This window comes from Benincasa hispida, chromosome 11, assembly GCF_027475165.1.
Source record: "Benincasa hispida cultivar pf3 chromosome 11, pf3_genome.v1.1, whole genome shotgun sequence".
NCBI classification, from domain to species: Eukaryota; Viridiplantae; Streptophyta; class Magnoliopsida; order Cucurbitales; family Cucurbitaceae; genus Benincasa; species Benincasa hispida.
In genome coordinates this window covers 39,307,877-39,325,990 of record NC_143488.1, presented here as the reverse complement: position 1 = coordinate 39,325,990, position 18,114 = coordinate 39,307,877, and the positions used below count along the sequence as shown (strand labels likewise).

Here is an 18,114-nt window from a genome sequence, read left to right as displayed (position 1 = left end):
TTTAGTAATAACGTAATTTCAGTAACTTTATTATTTGAAATTTCAATAATTGTTATTAATTGGAGGGCATTTCTTGAATTTTGGACTTCAAGTGTAACTACGGGAATTTAATTGTTGGCGTGAAATTATTCAAATTGGAAATTAATGGCAAGAATTAATTTTCTTTTGAAACGGAATGGAATTAAGTTATGAATATAATGAGATTATATTTATTATTTATTAATTGGACAATTATGGGATAATTGGCTGGCGTCTCTTCTGTTTTTGTAACGGATGAGTAAGGTAAAGAATCGTTTTAGGACGCTTAAATAGCTCACGGTGTGTTTTGCATAAGAGATAGCGTTTATATGTGTCATCGCTTAGTTAAATCAGGGCCTATACAATAGTGCTAAACGATCGCTTAACGCTTACACCCGTGCACGCCTTGTACTAAACGATCGTTTAGTGCCCGAGCTTTACTAAACGATCGTATAGACGATCGCTTAGCTTTTCCTACACGATCGTTTAGACGACCGCTTAATTGTTAAATTGTTAAATCGTTTGTGGATGTGTGGATTAATGGAGTTTTCTGGGATTTAACCTCGGTTTGTTAAATTTTTCAGATAATTGTAAAGAACCCTGTATTTTGGGCACAATTAATTGCTATCGAGTCTGTAATTTCAAAGTTAATTTGAGTCTTGAGTCGTTCGTGAAGAAGTTTGAAGCAAGGGTTGTTGTTCTTCGTGGAAGAAGACGATCAACCGTTGGTCGAGTCGTGTAGAAGATGAGGTAGACGATCGCTGAGTATCAGATGCTCGGTTGTCGTTTAACATGCGTGCGCACTAGATGATCGTATAACTCAGCAAACCTCATCACTTAGTTACTAACTATACGATCGTAAAGTAAATGCATGGTAAATCGTTTACCATTCGCGTGTTAAGCGATCTTCTAGACGATCAGGCTTCGCAGCCTCGTTGTCGTCTATGCGATCGTTTAGCTTTCGCGCTATCATCTAGTGTGCGCTACACAATCGTTTATCTGGAGGCCTTTACTAAACGATGAGAGCTTCGCCCGACGGTTCAAGACCGGTTCGCTTGTGAACCAGTTTACTCGGTGGAATAATGTAATAGATAGAATTTTCATTCTGGTTTTATGTTGGTTCATCTCGGTCCATTGATCTGTGGTTTTATACATGCGATGTATATTTTTTTTATGTCATATAGTATGCACATATAGATAAATCTCACCTTAGGTTATGCATTGGTCATGCATCATCTCTCTATTATGAGTGTTATGATTTAGAGAAGCATGATTTAAATTACGTAAGTGTGTGCTCATGCATCATATAATATAAGAGATATTTATGTATGTATTATTTATTTAGCATTATATTTATAAGTGTTATAAATATCTCGTTATGTGGCAATGTATGTTTTAGTTATTTCTTTTATAAAGGTTATAAAATGAAATTAAAACTAAAATCAATAATAAAAGGTTAAAGTGTAGCAAATCTATCTATAAGGGACCTTTTGTCTAAGACGGTTCTATCTGGGTTGGGGTATTTAACGTGACGGAAATGGAACACCCCTACCTGGGAACCTACCTGGAAAGGTGAATTAGATAGATTTGATACATGCATGCAAGTTAAGGATAGTCTATAAAGAGTTTAATGTGACTACTTGAATTTGTTTTATTTCAAAAACAAAAGATGTTTTTGTGCAGACTTAATAAATGACCTAGATTATAATCAGTAGCCGGATTGTCTAGGTTAATAAACCCCTAGGTAGAACATTCAGTGGGAGGTATTTGAGGCATATGATACTTCATTTAAACCTTTCGTGTTTCTCCCTTATTATCCACAACGTGAGATCTATCCTCGACCATGTGACACCCTGGGAGTGTCCCCCTAAAGGATAGTATTCGGGTAGGTCAATATCAAGGTGGTCACAAGCATTGTGACTTGTCACAGATGATCTGATCCTGATCATTCGTGTAGGGGACATACTGTTGGGATTGATGTCCTAATTCTCCCGGAATCTCGTTGTTTTGTAAAGATACACATTGTTCAATGAATAAAACAAGTGTTATTTAATTCTGGAATTTACTCATATCCAATAAACAAAGCTCCTTGGTTATCTTATGTGAACTTAAGCATGTATATATGATATACAAGTGGACCATGCCTTAAGTGATAACCTAAATCGGTCTATAGTATAAGGATTAAGGTGGGATACTTGATTCTGGTGACACTACGGATACGGCCTGCTTTGTAGAGGTTTGCAAGTGTTGTAAACTACTACAGATGGTATATCCTGACCATTCGTGTGGAGACGTGGAACGGGGGTGTCCATTACAAAGAGTTTGTATAGGACCTGGACCACAAGATGACTAAACTCTGTATATAACGTCGTTGATACTAGAGACTAGCATCTTACCTAAACGACCATAGGTGGCATGACCTCAATCCTGAGTGTTTTGTGAACTTCTGCCTTTGAGGGAGGTTATTTGATTAGTATGGGTGAGAGTGGAAAGATTACCAACTCAACATGCCTACTTTTTTTGGGACTTGTCTGATTTGAGAGTTAGGAACTCAATCCACAAGATGGAATTCACTCCTTTCCCAAAGAAGGGATAAGTAGAGAGATACTCCCTTAAAGGCTGATTCCGGGGCTTGAACATATGGCCATGGCTTCTCTTTAGAAGAGAAGACTCGGTCATAGTAGGACTATGATTTATGTTCATTAGAGGGATCAGTGGTACTTAAGGAGACAGATGTAACTACAGGGGCATAACGGTTATTGGCCCAGCTGTACTTACAAGCGATCTGTGAAGGGTTGTCACACTGTTGATTGGTTAAGATGGACATATAATATATCTGTAGTGAGGAGAGTTCAATTGTCGGTCTATAGTGGAGTACTTGGCAGTTCACGGATGGTGGATCCACTGACTAAAGAGTTTAGTCAGTTATTTGCGTACCGTTTGCGTACCGTTGGTAGCTTGGATTCTATTGAGGATCATTTCTTGGTGTTGATTTCAAATGTTCAAATTGACAAGAGGTATTTTGATTATATATGATATAATCGGTATGATGTATAAGATACATCTAGTGGAGGATTAATGTAAATGAGATTTATATTAAGTACCATGGAATAGAAAAAGAACTATGGTTTATATGTTTCATGAGATGAAATATTAAAACTATAGGTTATAAATATAGTATGATAAGTTGATTATCATTTTTTTTATAATAATATTAATTATTAGATAATTAATACTTTTTCTTTTAAATAACCAAAGTAGTGGGTGGTTATTGGATCATGGTAACCGTGAGTTTAAAAGGAAAGTGGTTTCCTATTTTGAAAAGAAATATTTGGAAAAGTTTGGAACGGATTTTTGAGTTTTCTCTCCGCGAAAAGAAACTCACAAAGTTGTCAAGTAAATACAGATTTACTAAAACGGCTGGGCGAGCTAAGCCATCATGCAGGTACAAGCTAAACGATCATGTAATGTTTACTAAACGATTACGTAGTTTTGCTAGACGATCGCTGGCCCAAGGTAAACGATCGTGTAGAGTTTGTAGGCGACAGACCGAGCTAAACGATCGTATAGCTTTTGCTAGACGATCGCATAGTTTTATCTAAACGATTAGGCATCAACATATACGATAGGTCTCCGACTTCTCCTACTTGCCCAGTCGTGTACGCGATCGTTGTTTCCTCCGTTCGCCTGCTTCATACCAAGTCCGAACAGAGCCCACCCTCTGGATTCTCACATCGAGAATACCAAGGTCGCCTTGTTGGTAGTGTCAGACTCAACTCGACACTGTCGAGGTTTTTTAGAGGCCGTTCGTGGTTCTGTGGAGGTCGTTCATGTCGCTGAGGACGAGTGCGGTGTTCGTTAGTGTTGCAGAGGAGATCATTGAGGACGAGCGCGAAGTGTTCGTGCGTTGTTGCGGTCGTGTAGATCGGGCGTTCGAGGTTGATGTTGTTCGAGCGACCGTGGGCATCGAAGCGTGGAGACGTTTCTGTCGATGTGCGTAGGGTTTGACTTTAAATTCATTTGTATTATTCATGCTGTAATTTCTCTATATTATTTGCATAACTGTTTGTTTGAAGTCGACTATAAATGTATTGTTGATTCATGATTGTAATTTGGAATAGTCTTGTTTCCGTTGCTCACAAAAATCTCAATTCTGATTTCCTTCAATTGGTATCAGAGCCAAGTTTTCTGATATTCCAAATTACAGATCTAAATTGAACGTGTTTTACAATCGCGGTGGGTTTCTGCATTTATGGTTAACCGTTTTCTACATTTGTGGATTTTTTTTATGAACGTTTCGGGTTTAAGTTGCCTTTTTGTTAAAGCTTTCGGTATTACAAAGTGTTAATTGTAAAGGCCCCTGCGTTTTTAGGCGAAATTAACTTTGCAATCGAGTCTGTAATTCGAACAGTTCGAGTTCGTCGAGTCGTTCATGATGAAGCTTCGACGCATGACGATCCAGTTCTCAATGAAGAAGAAGATCAAGCTTTGGTCGGATTGTGTAGCCTCAGGTAAACGATCGTAGGGATTTTACTAAGAGATCGTTTAGATTTTTCGTTCTAGACGATCGTATAGTATTTTCTAATCAATCGTTTAGCTAATGCTAAGCGATAGGGTAAATCGTTTACTATATCGCGTAGCATTGGTTGTGTGATCGCGTAGGCGCTGGAGGTAGGCAATCGTAGTGAGAGCATACGATGCTTGTCGTTTAGTAGAAGACGCGTGTTAGACGATCACGTAGTTAGCAAGCTTCATCGCTTAGTTTCTACCTATACGATACAGAGACGCTAGCTAAGCGATCGCTTAGGCGATAGTACTTAGCAGTATCGTAGTCGCTTAGACGATCGCGGAAGGTAGGCACAGAACGAAGCGCGCTAAGCGATCGTGTACTTCAGGCTTCATCGCTTTGTAAAGGTACACGATCGTGTAGTAGTAACTAAACTATCGTTTGGATTTTTCTAGATGGTCGTATAATAAACGTTGAAAGATTGTTTAGCTTTGGAGCACTGGTAAGTGATACAACAAAGAGTTTGTTTTATCGTGTAGACGATCGGGGGGTGCTTAGTACACGATGGATGGTTGGAGAAGTGATGCTTTATTGAGTGGTTTAAGACCCGGTTCGCCTGTTTGAACCGGAGACTCCTTGTCTTTGTAATAATTAGCTCTCCTTTTTGTATTTTAAGGCAATTTTACTCAGTTCATCAACTTTTATAGCTTATAGATGTGATGTATGGTACTTATATGTCAAAGTGTTTGTCATATAGTTGAAAACCCACCTTATGTTGTGCAATTATTCATGCATCATGTATTATAAATGCTATAATCTTGCATGAAGAAATTACTTGAAAGCATGTGCATGCATCATGAAATATAAGAGTTACATTTTTCATGCATTGAGCATTATCATGCATCATCCTTTTATTATAATCGTTATAGTCTAAGGGTGAATGGAAGCATGTTTTGCTTGTTTCATTGTCGTTTTGTATAAGTGTTATATAAAAGAAGTAGCAATGAATGGACAATACATTGAGCATGACACTTAGGCAGTTTATAATCGTTATAAATGCCTTGCATGTGTTAGCCTCGCACTGTGGTGGTTGTTTCCGTTTATAAGTGTTATAAAGGAAATTAGTTCTAAAATCAATATTCAGAGTTGCATGCAGACTTAGGATGAACTCAATTTTTTTAAAAGGGTTTTAAAATTGGTTTGAGATAGACCTAAGTTCAAATGGTTCTAAATAGTTTTGTAACCTAGATTAATCTTTTAAAATCGGTTGAATAGGATTAAATTGGTTGGAATAAAAGATTAAATTTGTTGTAAACCTATCTATAAGGGACCTTTTGTCTAAGGCGGGTTCTGGCTAGGCTGGGGTTCTTAAGTTGACGGAAACATAACACCCCTACCTGGGAACCTACCTGGAAAAGTGAATTAGATAGATTTTCAACAAGCATGCGACGTTTTGGTCAAAGACCCCGTTAAAGAGTTTAATGGATGATGACCAAAAGTTGTTCAACTATCCAAGGTAAATGTTACTCTTGGGAAAACCTAAAAGACACTTAGTTAAAATCATTAGCCGTGTTTTTTCTAAGTAAGCTAAACCCTAGGTTATAAAATACTCAATGGGAAGAGGAGGTGTATCAGATATGTCTATGATTCCACTCACGTTTCTCCTTGTATGTTCACACCATGGATTCATGCTTAGCCTCGAGATGCCCTAGGATGCATCCCCCTTCGGATGGTGTTTGCATGAGTCAATATCAAGGTGGACGAAGAGAGTATTTATAGTAAGTGGGTGAAGGGTGTGTGCCAACACGTCCTATGGTCTCTGTCATTGGTTCACACCGTGAGATCATTCTATACGCCCTCGTGTCGCCTCCGGAGCGGCCCCTTTTGGATGGGTTTTATGCAGTTGGTCAATATCAAGGTGAACTCCAGAAATGGATAGGGTCACTTTAGGTTTTTCCCCAATCAGATTTTTTCCCTTCAGATTGGCCTTTTGGGACGGACCTCATGGGCTTAAAATGGTGGGTCACACTTACAAGAGATTGTTAAGTAAGTTAATGATCTCTTGACCAAATCAATGATGGCTAGTCGTTATAGGAACAATAGTTGTTCTAGTATTAATGACTGGTTGAGAACTTCTCAATTCAGAGGAGGGATAACTGACCTCCCTTCGGCGGCTTTTGTCCTAAACCTTTGAAGCCTCATTGCGAAACTAGATGTCACACAAGGTTCATGTTAGTTTTGCTCAAACCTTATTGGATGTTGTTTTGTTTTACAACGGGTATTTGCTTAAAACTTAACGTAGGTCAATGTGTTTTTCTTTTCAGCAACTCGTTAGTAATTCCGTTTAAAGCTTTTAAAAATGACTGATCCACTTACAGTGGAAAGAATCGTGTGAAATGAATTTCGTGGCAAACGACCTCGATCCCACTACTCTCCAAAAGAGGAGAGAAGACAGTAAATATGATTTATTGGTCTTGGAGACATGTCTGGTAGAGAATGATGATTACGCCTGGATCCTTAATTCAGGTGCTACCAATCATGTCAGTTCCTCTTACCAAGGATTTAGTTCCTGGCAAACGTTATCACAAGGAGAGATGACTCTTCGAGTCGGTAATGGTGAGGTTGTTTCAGCTATTGTTGTAGGGAGGCTGAAGTTATTTGTTGACAAGAAACGTTATCTATTACTGGATAGTGTTTTTGTAGTTCCTCATATTAAGAGGAACTTAATCTCGGTTTCTTGTCTCATTGAACAAGGTTATGCCGTCTTCTTTTCTAAGAATAAAGTGTTTATTTTCAAGAATGGAATGGAGATTGGTTCTAGTTCAATGGAAAATAACTTATATGTACTAAGGCCGTTAGTCATAAAAGCCTTATTTAACACTGAAATGTTCAGTACGGCAATAACAGCTAAAAGACCAAAAGTTTCCCCAAAGGAAAACTCCCATCTTTGGCATCTAAGGTTAGGTCACATCAACCTCAATAGAATTGAAAAGTTGGTGAAAAGTAGACTTCTAAAGATTTTAGAAGAAAACTCCTTGCCGGTATGTGAATCATGCCTTGAAGGCAAGATGACCAAACGACCTTTTACTGGAAAAGGTTACAGAGCCAAGGAAGCCTTGGAGCTTGCACATTCAGACCTTTGTGGTCCAATGAATGTTAAAGCTCGAGGTGGGTATGAATATTTTATCTCTTTTATAGATGATTATTCAAGGTTTGGGTATCTATTCCTAATGCAATGTAAGTCTGAATCCCTTGACAAGTTCAAGGAGTGTAAAGCTGAAGTTGAAAACTTGTTAGGTAAGAAGATAAAAACACTACGATTTGATCGTTGTGAAGACTAACTATATGATAGAACATGAGATTGTGTCCCAACTCTCGACCTCTAGTACACCTCAGCAGAATGGTATATCAGAAAGGAGAAACAGGACCTTGGACATGGTTTGGTCTATGATGAGTTATGCTCATCTTTCAGACTCGTTTTGGGGTTATGCAGTGCAGACTGCATGTTATATCCTGAACAACGTTCCTTCTAAAACACCTTTTGAGTTCTGGAGAGGTCGTAAAGGTATTTTACGCCACTTCAGGATTTGGGGCTGTCCGGCACATGTGCTAGCGACTAACTCAAAGAAGTTGGAACCGCGTTCGAAGGTTTGCCTCTTTGTGGGCTACTCCAAGGAAACGAGAGGAGGATACTTCTATGATCCAAGTGAGAACAAAGTTTTTGTTTCCACTAATGTTATCTTCTTGGAAGAAGATCACATAAGGGATCATAAGCCATGAAGTAAGCTCGTTTTACGTGAGATCTCAAGTGAGACTGAGATTGCTGAGGGTTCAACAAGAGTTGTTGAACAGGTCGACAGATCAACAAGAGTTATTGAGGTCGAAAACTTCTAGTCAACCAGCTCAAGAGTTGAGACTGCCTCGACGTAGTGGAAGGGTTATGAACCCACCGGATCGCTACCTGGGTTTGACTGAAGCCCAAAACGTCATTGTGAATGATGGGATCGAGGATCCGTTGTCTTCTAAGAAAGCAATGGAGGATGTTGATCACTGGACGGCAGTTAAGACGATCCTCGAGTATCTTCAGAGAACAAGAGTCTACATGCTTATGTATAGAGCTAAGGATCTAATCCTTACTGAATACAACGTTGTTGATCCCTTTACAAAGGTCCTCATGACTAAAGTATTCGAGGGTCGCCTGGAAAGTCTGGGCCTGCAGGACATGCGGCATCTTGTCTCAGGCAAGTGGGAGATGATACTGGGGGTATATTATACATTTTTATTGTATTGTACATTAGTCTCTCGAGTCATTAGGACAAGTGGGAGATTGTTGGGATTGATGTCCTAATTCTTCCGGAGTCTCATTGTTTTGTAAAGATACACATTGTTCAATGAATAAAATAAGTGTTATTTAATTCTGGCATTTACTCATATCCAATAAACAAAGCTCCATGGTTATCTTATATGAACTTAACCATGTATATGTGATATACAAGTGGATCATGTCTTAAGTGATAACCTAAATCAGTCTGTAGTATAAGGATTAAGGTGGGATACCTAATCCTGGTGACACTACGGATACGACCCGCTTTGTAGAGGTTTGCAAGTGTTGTAAACTACTACAGATGGTAGATCCTGACCATTCGTGTGGAGACGTGGAGCGGGGGTGTCCTATATAAAGATTTTGTATAATACCTGGACCACGAGATGACTAGACTCTATATATAACGTCGTTGATACTAGAGACTTGCATCTCACCTAAACGACCATAGGTGACACGACCTCAATCCTGGGTGTTTTGTGAACTCCTGCCTTTGAGAGCGGTCCTTTGATTAGTATGGGTGAGAGTGGCCAGATTGCCAACTCAACATGCCTATCTTTTTGGGGACTTGTCTGATCTGGGAGTTGGGACTCAATCCACAAGATGGAATTCACTCCTTTCCCGAAGCAGGGATAAGTAGAGAGATTGCTCCCTGAAGGGCTAATTCTGGGGCTTGAACATAGTGGCCACAATTTCTCTTTGAAAGAGAAGACTCAGTCATAGTAGGACTATGATTTATGTTCATTAGAGGAATCAGTGGTACTTAAAGAGACAGATATAACTACAAGGGCATAACGATTATTGGCCCAGCTGTACTTACGAGCGATCTGTGAAGGGTTGTTGCACTATTGATTAATTAAGATGGACACATAATATATCTGTAGTGAGAAGAGCTCACCTGTCGATCTTTAGTGGAGTGTCTGACAGTTAACGGATTGTGGATCTCGTGACTAAAAAGTTTAGTCAATTATTCACGTACCGTTGGAGCTTTGGAGTTATAGGTCCATGAGGTCCCTTGGTAGCTTGGATTCTGTTGAGGATCAATTCTTGGTGTTGATTTGAAATGTTCAAATTGACGTGAGGTATTTTGATTATATATGATATAATCGTTATGATGTATAAGATACATCTAGTGGAGAATTAATGTAAATTAGATTTACATTAAGTACTATGGAATAGAAAAATAACTATGGTTTATATATTTCATAAGATAAAATATTAAAACTATAGGTTATAAATATAGTATGATAAGTTGGTTATCATTTATGTTTATAATAATATTAATTATTAGATAATTAATACTTTTTCTTTTAAATAACCAAAATAGTGGGTGGTTATTGGATCATGGTAACCATGATTTTAAAAGGAAAGTGGTTTCCTATTTTGAAAAGAAGTTTTTACAAAAGTTTGAAAAGGATTTTTGAGTTTTCTCTCCTCAAAAAGAAACTCACGAAGTCGTTAAGTAAATACAGATTTATTAAACGATGGCTGGGCGAGCTAAACGATCGTGCAGGTGCGAGCTAAACGATTAGAAAAGAGAAAAAGGTAGGGCATGAGATTTTCCAAGCTGACATGACTCACAAAAACCAGATTCTTCATTATATTTAGCTGGCAGATTACATTGTTTAATTAGGAATTCTAAAGTTTGGGTCGATGGGTGACCCAATCTCCTATGCCAAACAGCCTTTAATTCTACAATATTAACATTGATACGATTTCCAGACTAATTATATAAAGCTTCTATTCAAGATAATGACACGAAATCTTTTTGTGAGGTTGGTAAATTTGTAGTCCCATAAGTTATCTTTTATTTTATCCAATTCTCATGCAACTCAACCATTTGCTTTGATTCATACCAATTTATGAGGATCGGCCCCTGGTACATCATAAAATATGATCCCAAGAGGTTAGATGTTCAAATCACATACTCCATATTTTTCTACTCAAAACAGGAAAAAAAAAAGTAACTTTTCTTAGTTGTTTTTATTATTTGTCAAAAAAAAACACAAAAGAATCTAACCAAGTTCAAAAAAAAAAAAAAAAAAAAACATAACATGTACAAACATAATTTGAACACAATATGAACAATAAGAGAATTTTAATTTATTTAAAAAGGTTTAAAAACTTATATGTTAATTTAATTATACTCATTTGAGGACACGTGCGATGCCCAATGGTTGAAAATCTATAGAGCATAAATGTAGACTGGTGTGGTTAAACCATGTATATATATGCAGTGTGTGTATTAGTTTTCACCAATCCTTTATTGGTGAAAAAAATAAGGAACAAAGAAAAGCTTAGAGGCACCATAAAAGGAAAAAAAAAATAAGGAACAAAAAAAAAGCTTAGAGGCACCATAAAAGAAAAAAATAGAAACGATACAGAAAAAATATAGAAGGATACAAGGACAAGAATGTAAAATTAAAAAGAGAAAAAAAAAACGAAAGAAAAGAAAGAAAAGGCACAAAAGGTACATACAAAACAAAAGGATGTGATTTAAGAGGAAAATAGGCATTATGAAAAGGTTTAAGGGGTTGTTTGTTTCATGGGAATTCAAGATTCATATAGAGTGAGCATGTGGATTACCACTAATATAAGATATCTTGGCATTTGGAGATTTACGGAGGGCATCTTGAAAGTTTTGGATTCTCCTGAAACATGGGTTTTCTAAAATTTTCGTTTTAAGGTCTTCTTTTTTTACTTTTTTAAACCCTTCTTTTTTTTAATATATATATATATATATATATATATATATATATATATATATATATATATATATATGATGGAACACAAGACATACGTAGTGGAATAAGGATCTAATTACACTCTAATTGCTTTTAATTAAAAGGAAAATAACAACCCTACTTAATTAATTAGGGTTTTTTTGAAGAAATTACCTTTGAAGCTCCCGAAACATTTTCATCTCCACCCGAACACAAACGGACCACCACTAAAGCTGACCTACTATCCTCTGGACTCAGAACCGGGTTGTGGGACCTGATGGATGAATAACCTGAGAGAGAGAAAGAGATGGAATTAGAAGATAGATTTTGGGTTGGGTTTGGGTTTTTATTTTTCAGCCCAATTTTGAAAACTATTTTGGCAAAATTGGAAAAAGTCTTTAATCCAAATTGAAAGTCCAAATTTATAGAAAAAACCATGCAACAATTGCATGAAACAAATCTATAAAAATCCAATACCTAGAATCCACTATCTAAGTAGACTTAATGTCTCCACTATAAGCCAACACTTAGCCCACTATTTTATTAGAGGAATTATCCAACAAAAGTTTGGATTTTCCCACTAACTTTAGGCAAAAGGCGAAATAGTCATTTTGTCAAAGTCAAACTTTGACCGAAAAGTCAACATTTTGACTTTTTATGATTTTTTCCGTGTTGACTAATTTTGACCTCCCGAGCATGAACCCGCATTCATTTTCTCGAAATTCAAATCACATTTGAATATAAGGTCAGTCAAAGTTTGACTTTTCAAAGTCAAAAGTTAGCTCTTTAACTTTTTACATCTTTGACCATTTCCATTATTTCCGAGCTTCCGAATATGAATGTAATTTTTTATATTTAAATCACATTTAAATATTAAAGTTGTCTCTAAACTGAAAAATCGACCACTATATCACATATACTTGTCGGTTTCTCTCTCTTCACCTAATTCAAATAATTCGAATTATTGTATCATATTGTTCTAAGTTTATTCCATATGAACTAGTAGGGGAACCTAATGGACCTATAGATCATGGGCTCCAACGATCCGAGATTAGCTGGTTATACTTTTTAGACTGAGCTAATCAACATTTGTTAACTCACGGGTCATTCCACTATAGTCTCGTAGTTGTACTCCCCTTACTATAGATATATTTGTGTCCATATAATATAACCATGATTAGTAAGTTAATCCTTCATAGGTTGTTCGTGGTATTAGCTGGGTCAAAAAAACCATTTTACCCCCAAGACTACATCTTATTCCTTAAGTTCCATTGATCCTCTATTGAACAATTAGTTTAAGGTCAAACCTATAAACCGAACCCCTCTCGGGCCAAGGAGAGGGTGGGGCCCCTTGTTCAAGACCTGGATTTAGTACTAAAGGGAACAACCTATCTACTATCCCTATAACGGGTAGGAGTGAATTATGTCTTGCACCCTATGTTCCCAACTATCCACCTGATCTTACCCCTGAAATGGGAGGTTTATTGGGCCAGTGATAATGAGTTGCCCTCATCTATGTAGATCTAAGGATAATTTCGAGTGAACGGGAGTTCATAGTTAGCTCAGGATTAAGATTAAGTTACTTAGGTCATCAATTAACGAAATAGTCAGTTTTATACATAAAACGGCGTTTAGAACGTAAAAAGTGACTATTTCATAGTTCAGTCTTATGTAAACTCTTTACATGGGATGCCCCCACTTCCATGTCTCCACATGAACGATTTAAGATCACATCGTTTGTACTAACTACAAAATGGACCACATCCATAGTGTCCCCAGAATAAGGCGCCCAACCTCATTCATATACTATAGACCATTTTGGCTATATATTTGAACTTGACCCACATTTATGTCACTATATAAAGTTCAAATTACATTAAATAGCCTCATGACTTTAGTTTATTGGATTCAAGATTACAATTTCAATAACAATTTTATCGAAAAACAAAATAGAATGTGTTTATTAATTTATAAACTACGAGTTTTAGGACATAAAATCCAGCAATATATATATATATATATACACACATATATCCTATTATCATTTTATAATTAAGATAAATATTGTCAACTATGTATTTCACTTTCTATATTATCGATGTTTTTTTATCTTTAAAAAAGATATTCAAATTCAAATTTAAATTAATATTTATTTTATAAAAAATTTAAATTAATCTATACTATTTTGTTGAGAAAAACAACAAATAAAATAATGAAACTATATTAATTTTTAAAAAAAAAAATCAAACAAAAAACAAATATGTTATATAAATTCAACTTATATTAAATTAATTATTAATTAATGAATAGTCGGAAGAACATTTTTGGAACATGGTGTAAATTTAAGGCATTCCCGGTAGAAATCCCACAAAACAAACACAATTATCCAAGTATTCCCATATATCTTCAAAAACATTCCTATAAAACAAACATAATATCTAAAGATGTCTGACATCTGTAATTTCAAATATATATAATTTTGAACATTTAATTATACTGGTTATCTACATTTCCGAAAAAAATACTTTTAAAAAAAATCTAAAAAAATAGGAAAAACTTAAAAAAAAAAACTCGAGGTGGTTTAACTTTGCCAATAAAAGTACCTCAAGAACAATAAAAAAAAATATTGGTATGAGCATTTTCGATGACTAGTCATCTATTAAAATTTAAAATAAGGATAATAGGTTAGAAATAAATTAATCACCCATTATTTATTTAAATCTGAAATAGAATATTAATTGATATATTGATAAAAGTCATAATTTAAATTGATACAATTATTTGTTAATTTTTATCCACTCTGAAAAGAGAAGCCTACACACGAAAATCATCTAAGAAATAATAAAGGAAAAAAACTTTCTGCAACTTCCAAGCTAACCTATTCATTTCTTGAACTTAAAAAGAGGAAAACAAAAGAATAATGAGAGTATTAACTCCTCGTCCGAGAGCAATATAAATTTATATTATTCCATTTGGAAAAAAAATGAACCTCACATAATATGTAAAAAAAAAAATTAAACAACAATGAAAATAACTAATCTGAACTCAACGAATCCATATTTTTTTAAAACAATTTTAGTCTCTCTATAATGTTTTAGGTGTCATGAACAATTGTGAGATAGAAGATTGAACCTTCAACTTCTAGGGATGAATGTCATATTAATATCACTAAGCCAAGTTCACTTTGATATTCTTCTTTGTGTTTTCTATGTACATGAAACTAATAAGAAAGTCACATATTTACAAACTATTCATGGTTATTCAAAGTCTCAGTGTTTGAAGGTTTATTATCCTATCTCCCCGATTTTAATTGTTAATGGACCCATTCTTGGAACGTGTTTTGTATCTCACTGTCATTTTCCTTCCGTGTATCATATATCATCTCAATACTTGAACATATTCAATCATACTTGATCAGAACTCTCTAAACATCAAAACTTCCCACATCCTATATCATCTCAGCATCTCAAACAACCCCATTGAGTTATGTCTTTTAAGAAAAAACAAATATTCATTCATTAACGTTGGGTAAACCAACAAACACACTCTCTTATAAAAATCTATAATTTTCTATTTTCATATTGCCCAACAAATTCATATATTTATTGGTTACACACAACTGAATATTAATGTCTTCTCGACATATCAATAAGTTTTTTTTTTTTAATCTACGGTGAATACTTAGAAATAACTATCATAGTAGGTTGATCAAATATAATGATAACAATTTTACATAGTAATACATAATTAGGATATCGTGACGGGTTGTTTTTATATATAGAAAAATGAACTAAAATATTTACAAAATATAACAAAATTTTAAAACTATCAATGATAGACGTTGATAAACAGTGATAGACTTCTATCAGTGTCTATCAACGTTTATCATTGATAGTTCTAAAAATTTTGTTATATCTTGTAAATATTTTCAACAATTTTACCATTTGAAATAATTTCCCTATCGTGATCCTATGTTTTTTTTTTACTAGGAATATATTAAATTAACCATTAGTCACACTAATTAAACAAAATTGACATCAATTTTTCCAAAAATGAAGAGAAAGCTAGGAAAGAATCTCTTCCTTTGTCACATTTTCATTTTAATTCCCTTAAATCTATTATTGGTGAGAATGTACAATGGGGAAAAAAACAAAAACAAAAAAGTGAAAATCAAAGGTGCAAATAATCTCATGGCTTCTGATCATCTGTGTAGATATAATCAACATGGGCTGCAAGAGTTTTCCTCATCAAGCAATATTCTTCTCCAATTTCATCACAACTCTCCTCCTCCAAAACATCATCCACAACCTTCAACTACAACCCAAAGTAAAAAAAGTTCACTTTTTTTTTCTTTTTAAAACCAGATATTAACAAGAGAAATTGCTGATAAATTTACATACCCCATCTCGAGAAGTCTCGGGAAAAGCGTTTGAAAAACCGGGCACGGGCCGAGCAGCAACAGTGGCCCTCGACGAGAAGGAAAAGAAGAGGAAAAGGAAGAAAAATGTGAGGATGGAGGTGAAAAGTTTGGAAGCCATATGAGAGAGAGATTGGGAAGAGGAAGGACTGTGTTGATGAATATAAAGGCATTGTGGAAGGGCAAAATTGGAAGTTCAAGACAAAAGTAAGCAGCATGGATTTGTTATTAACATGAGTTTTTCTCTTAAAATTGTATTTAATCATTTGTAATGTTTAAAGTTAAATATAAAGTTGTGTGGAAAGAAATAATAATTAGGAGAGGGTTTAAAAAAAGAAGAACGCGTTTGTCAACGGCTATTCTCGTGACTATGTGTCGGACCATGCTTGTGGCTTCATTTTACAACTTCACATGCCACAATCGATGTGTCGTCTCAATTTTGTCTATGCTTTTTTTCTTTTTTTTTTCTTTTTTTTTTCTTTTTTTTTCTTTTTTTTTTCTTTTTTTTTCTTTTTTTTTTCTTTTTCTTTTTTTTTTTTTTTTGTTTTGAGTGGGGATAAGATAGTATATGCTTCCTAATGTGGATTTTACATAATTAGTCTATTTACTATGAGTTTAGTCTATGGAGTTTTATATTTTTATCACATAGATCTCCAAATTTTAGATTTATCACATAAGTCTCTAAGTTTTTAATTGTGTATCTGACAAGTTTATGATGACACATTCAACGGTTTTTAAAAATTATGGTTAGATATAAAAGTAACTTGAGTGGTGAATTTTAAAAAAATACCGAATAAGTCAATGACCTTTTAGGTCACAAAATTTAGAGCTCAAAGTTTATTACACAGAAAAAAATAGATTTTTAAGTAGCTTTATAAATTTTAATGATTTACTAAATACAATAACCAACCTAAAAGTTAGATCTATTCAATGTTTTTTCTTTTTAAAATTTAAGCTTATAAACAATATTTTTACTTGTAATTTTGTTTGTTTCGTTATCAGCTTCCTACCCATTGTATTAAAAAAACATAGCGGAAATTTTGAAAACTTAAAAAATTAATTAATTAATAAAATGAATTTTTTTAACTTTGTTTAAGAATTCAAATGTTTGTAAAAATCATAGCAAATGTTTTTAACAAGATTACTAAACTTGGAAATTAAATTTTGAATGATTTATTTAAGATTATTTTCAAATATAAGAAAATGAACCAAAATATTGACAAATAATAGTTATCACGATTTATCTATGATAGACTACGATAGATAGCAATAGACTACTATCTGTCTATCATGATACAGATAGACACATATAGTAATCTATCACTATCTATCACAGATAGAATATGATATTTTGCTATTAGTTGTAAATATTTTTAATAGTTGTCATTTAAAATAATTTATAATTTATTTATTTATTTATTTATTTATTTATCTAAAATTTTGAATCAAGTGGTAATTTACTATGATATTGTGGAAATAAATATTGATATGTAATAGTGGTGTTATCTACTTGTTAATTTTAGTTTGGGCCTCAAATTTCATTAACAAGGAGCGTAAAGAATAGAAAATATTAAATTTGTAACCTTTCTATTTAAATAAAATTGTAACAATTTCAATCTCGTTGGTCTAGCAACCATATAACATGATATTGCAGCAAATTCATTGAGTTCAAATTCTTGTAACATTACTTGGAACCATGTTATCAAACTAATTTATTGTAGAATTAAAATAACTCTAATTTGTTAGCTTAATTTTTTTAGTCACGATATTAGATTTATTTATGTTTTAAGTTTTGTTTCATTGCGTCAAACTAAACATATTCAATGGTTTATGAGGCTCCTAAGTCCTCTCTCTCCAAATATTTGAGATTCATATCTCTACCATCTTATTTCCTAAACTAAAAGATATATGTGACAAGACAATAATTAGGTCTAACTAACATTATGCTACTCTCTTTTGTAACCTAGTTAAAAAAAACTAACGATACTTCGATATTTTCGTAAATTTTAATTTGGTGATTGGGTGGATTACACAAAGATATGTACGATCCAGCTACCCCTAAGTTCTTTTTCTATTTCATATTAGAGAGTTAGGTTGGAGAGGGAATCTATTACAACAAGGTGCATAT

The 18,114-nt window shown here is 34.4% G+C and overlaps 2 protein-coding genes across 3 annotated transcripts in view; both read right to left on the bottom strand.

Annotated features, from left to right (window-relative positions):
* Window positions 1–18,114, bottom strand: part of LOC120091408 (pre-mRNA-processing protein 40A-like) — a 64,018-nt gene that overhangs the window by 15,793 nt on the left and 30,111 nt on the right. For both annotated transcript variants that reach the window (XM_090306762.1, XM_090306763.1), the window contains exon 30: window positions 11,744–11,859. In XM_090306762.1, coding sequence (XP_090162888.1) covers window positions 11,744–11,859 — 116 coding nt within the window. The remainder of the gene's footprint in view (window positions 1–11,743; window positions 11,860–18,114) is intronic.
* LOC150032633 (phytosulfokines-like) lies at window positions 15,591–16,242 on the bottom strand. Its single transcript, XM_090306766.1, has 2 exons — window positions 15,970–16,242; window positions 15,591–15,883 (listed from the first exon to the last, which is right to left on the bottom strand). The coding sequence occupies exons 1-2, from the start codon at window positions 16,105–16,107 to the stop codon at window positions 15,758–15,760; spliced, it is 264 nt and encodes an 87-aa protein (XP_090162892.1). The 5' UTR covers window positions 16,108–16,242; the 3' UTR covers window positions 15,591–15,757.

What these genes read in the sequence shown, in the direction of transcription:
- LOC150032633 (XM_090306766.1), bottom strand. Translation starts at nt 16,107, where the DNA reads ATGGCTTCCAAACTTTTCACCTCCATCCTCACATTTTTCTTCCTTTTC. An exon ending in CCGAGACTTCTCGAGATGGG is followed by an intron (nt 15,884 to 15,969) that starts GTATGTAAATTT and finishes TTTGGGTTGTAG; the next exon opens with TTGAAGGTTGTGGATGATGT.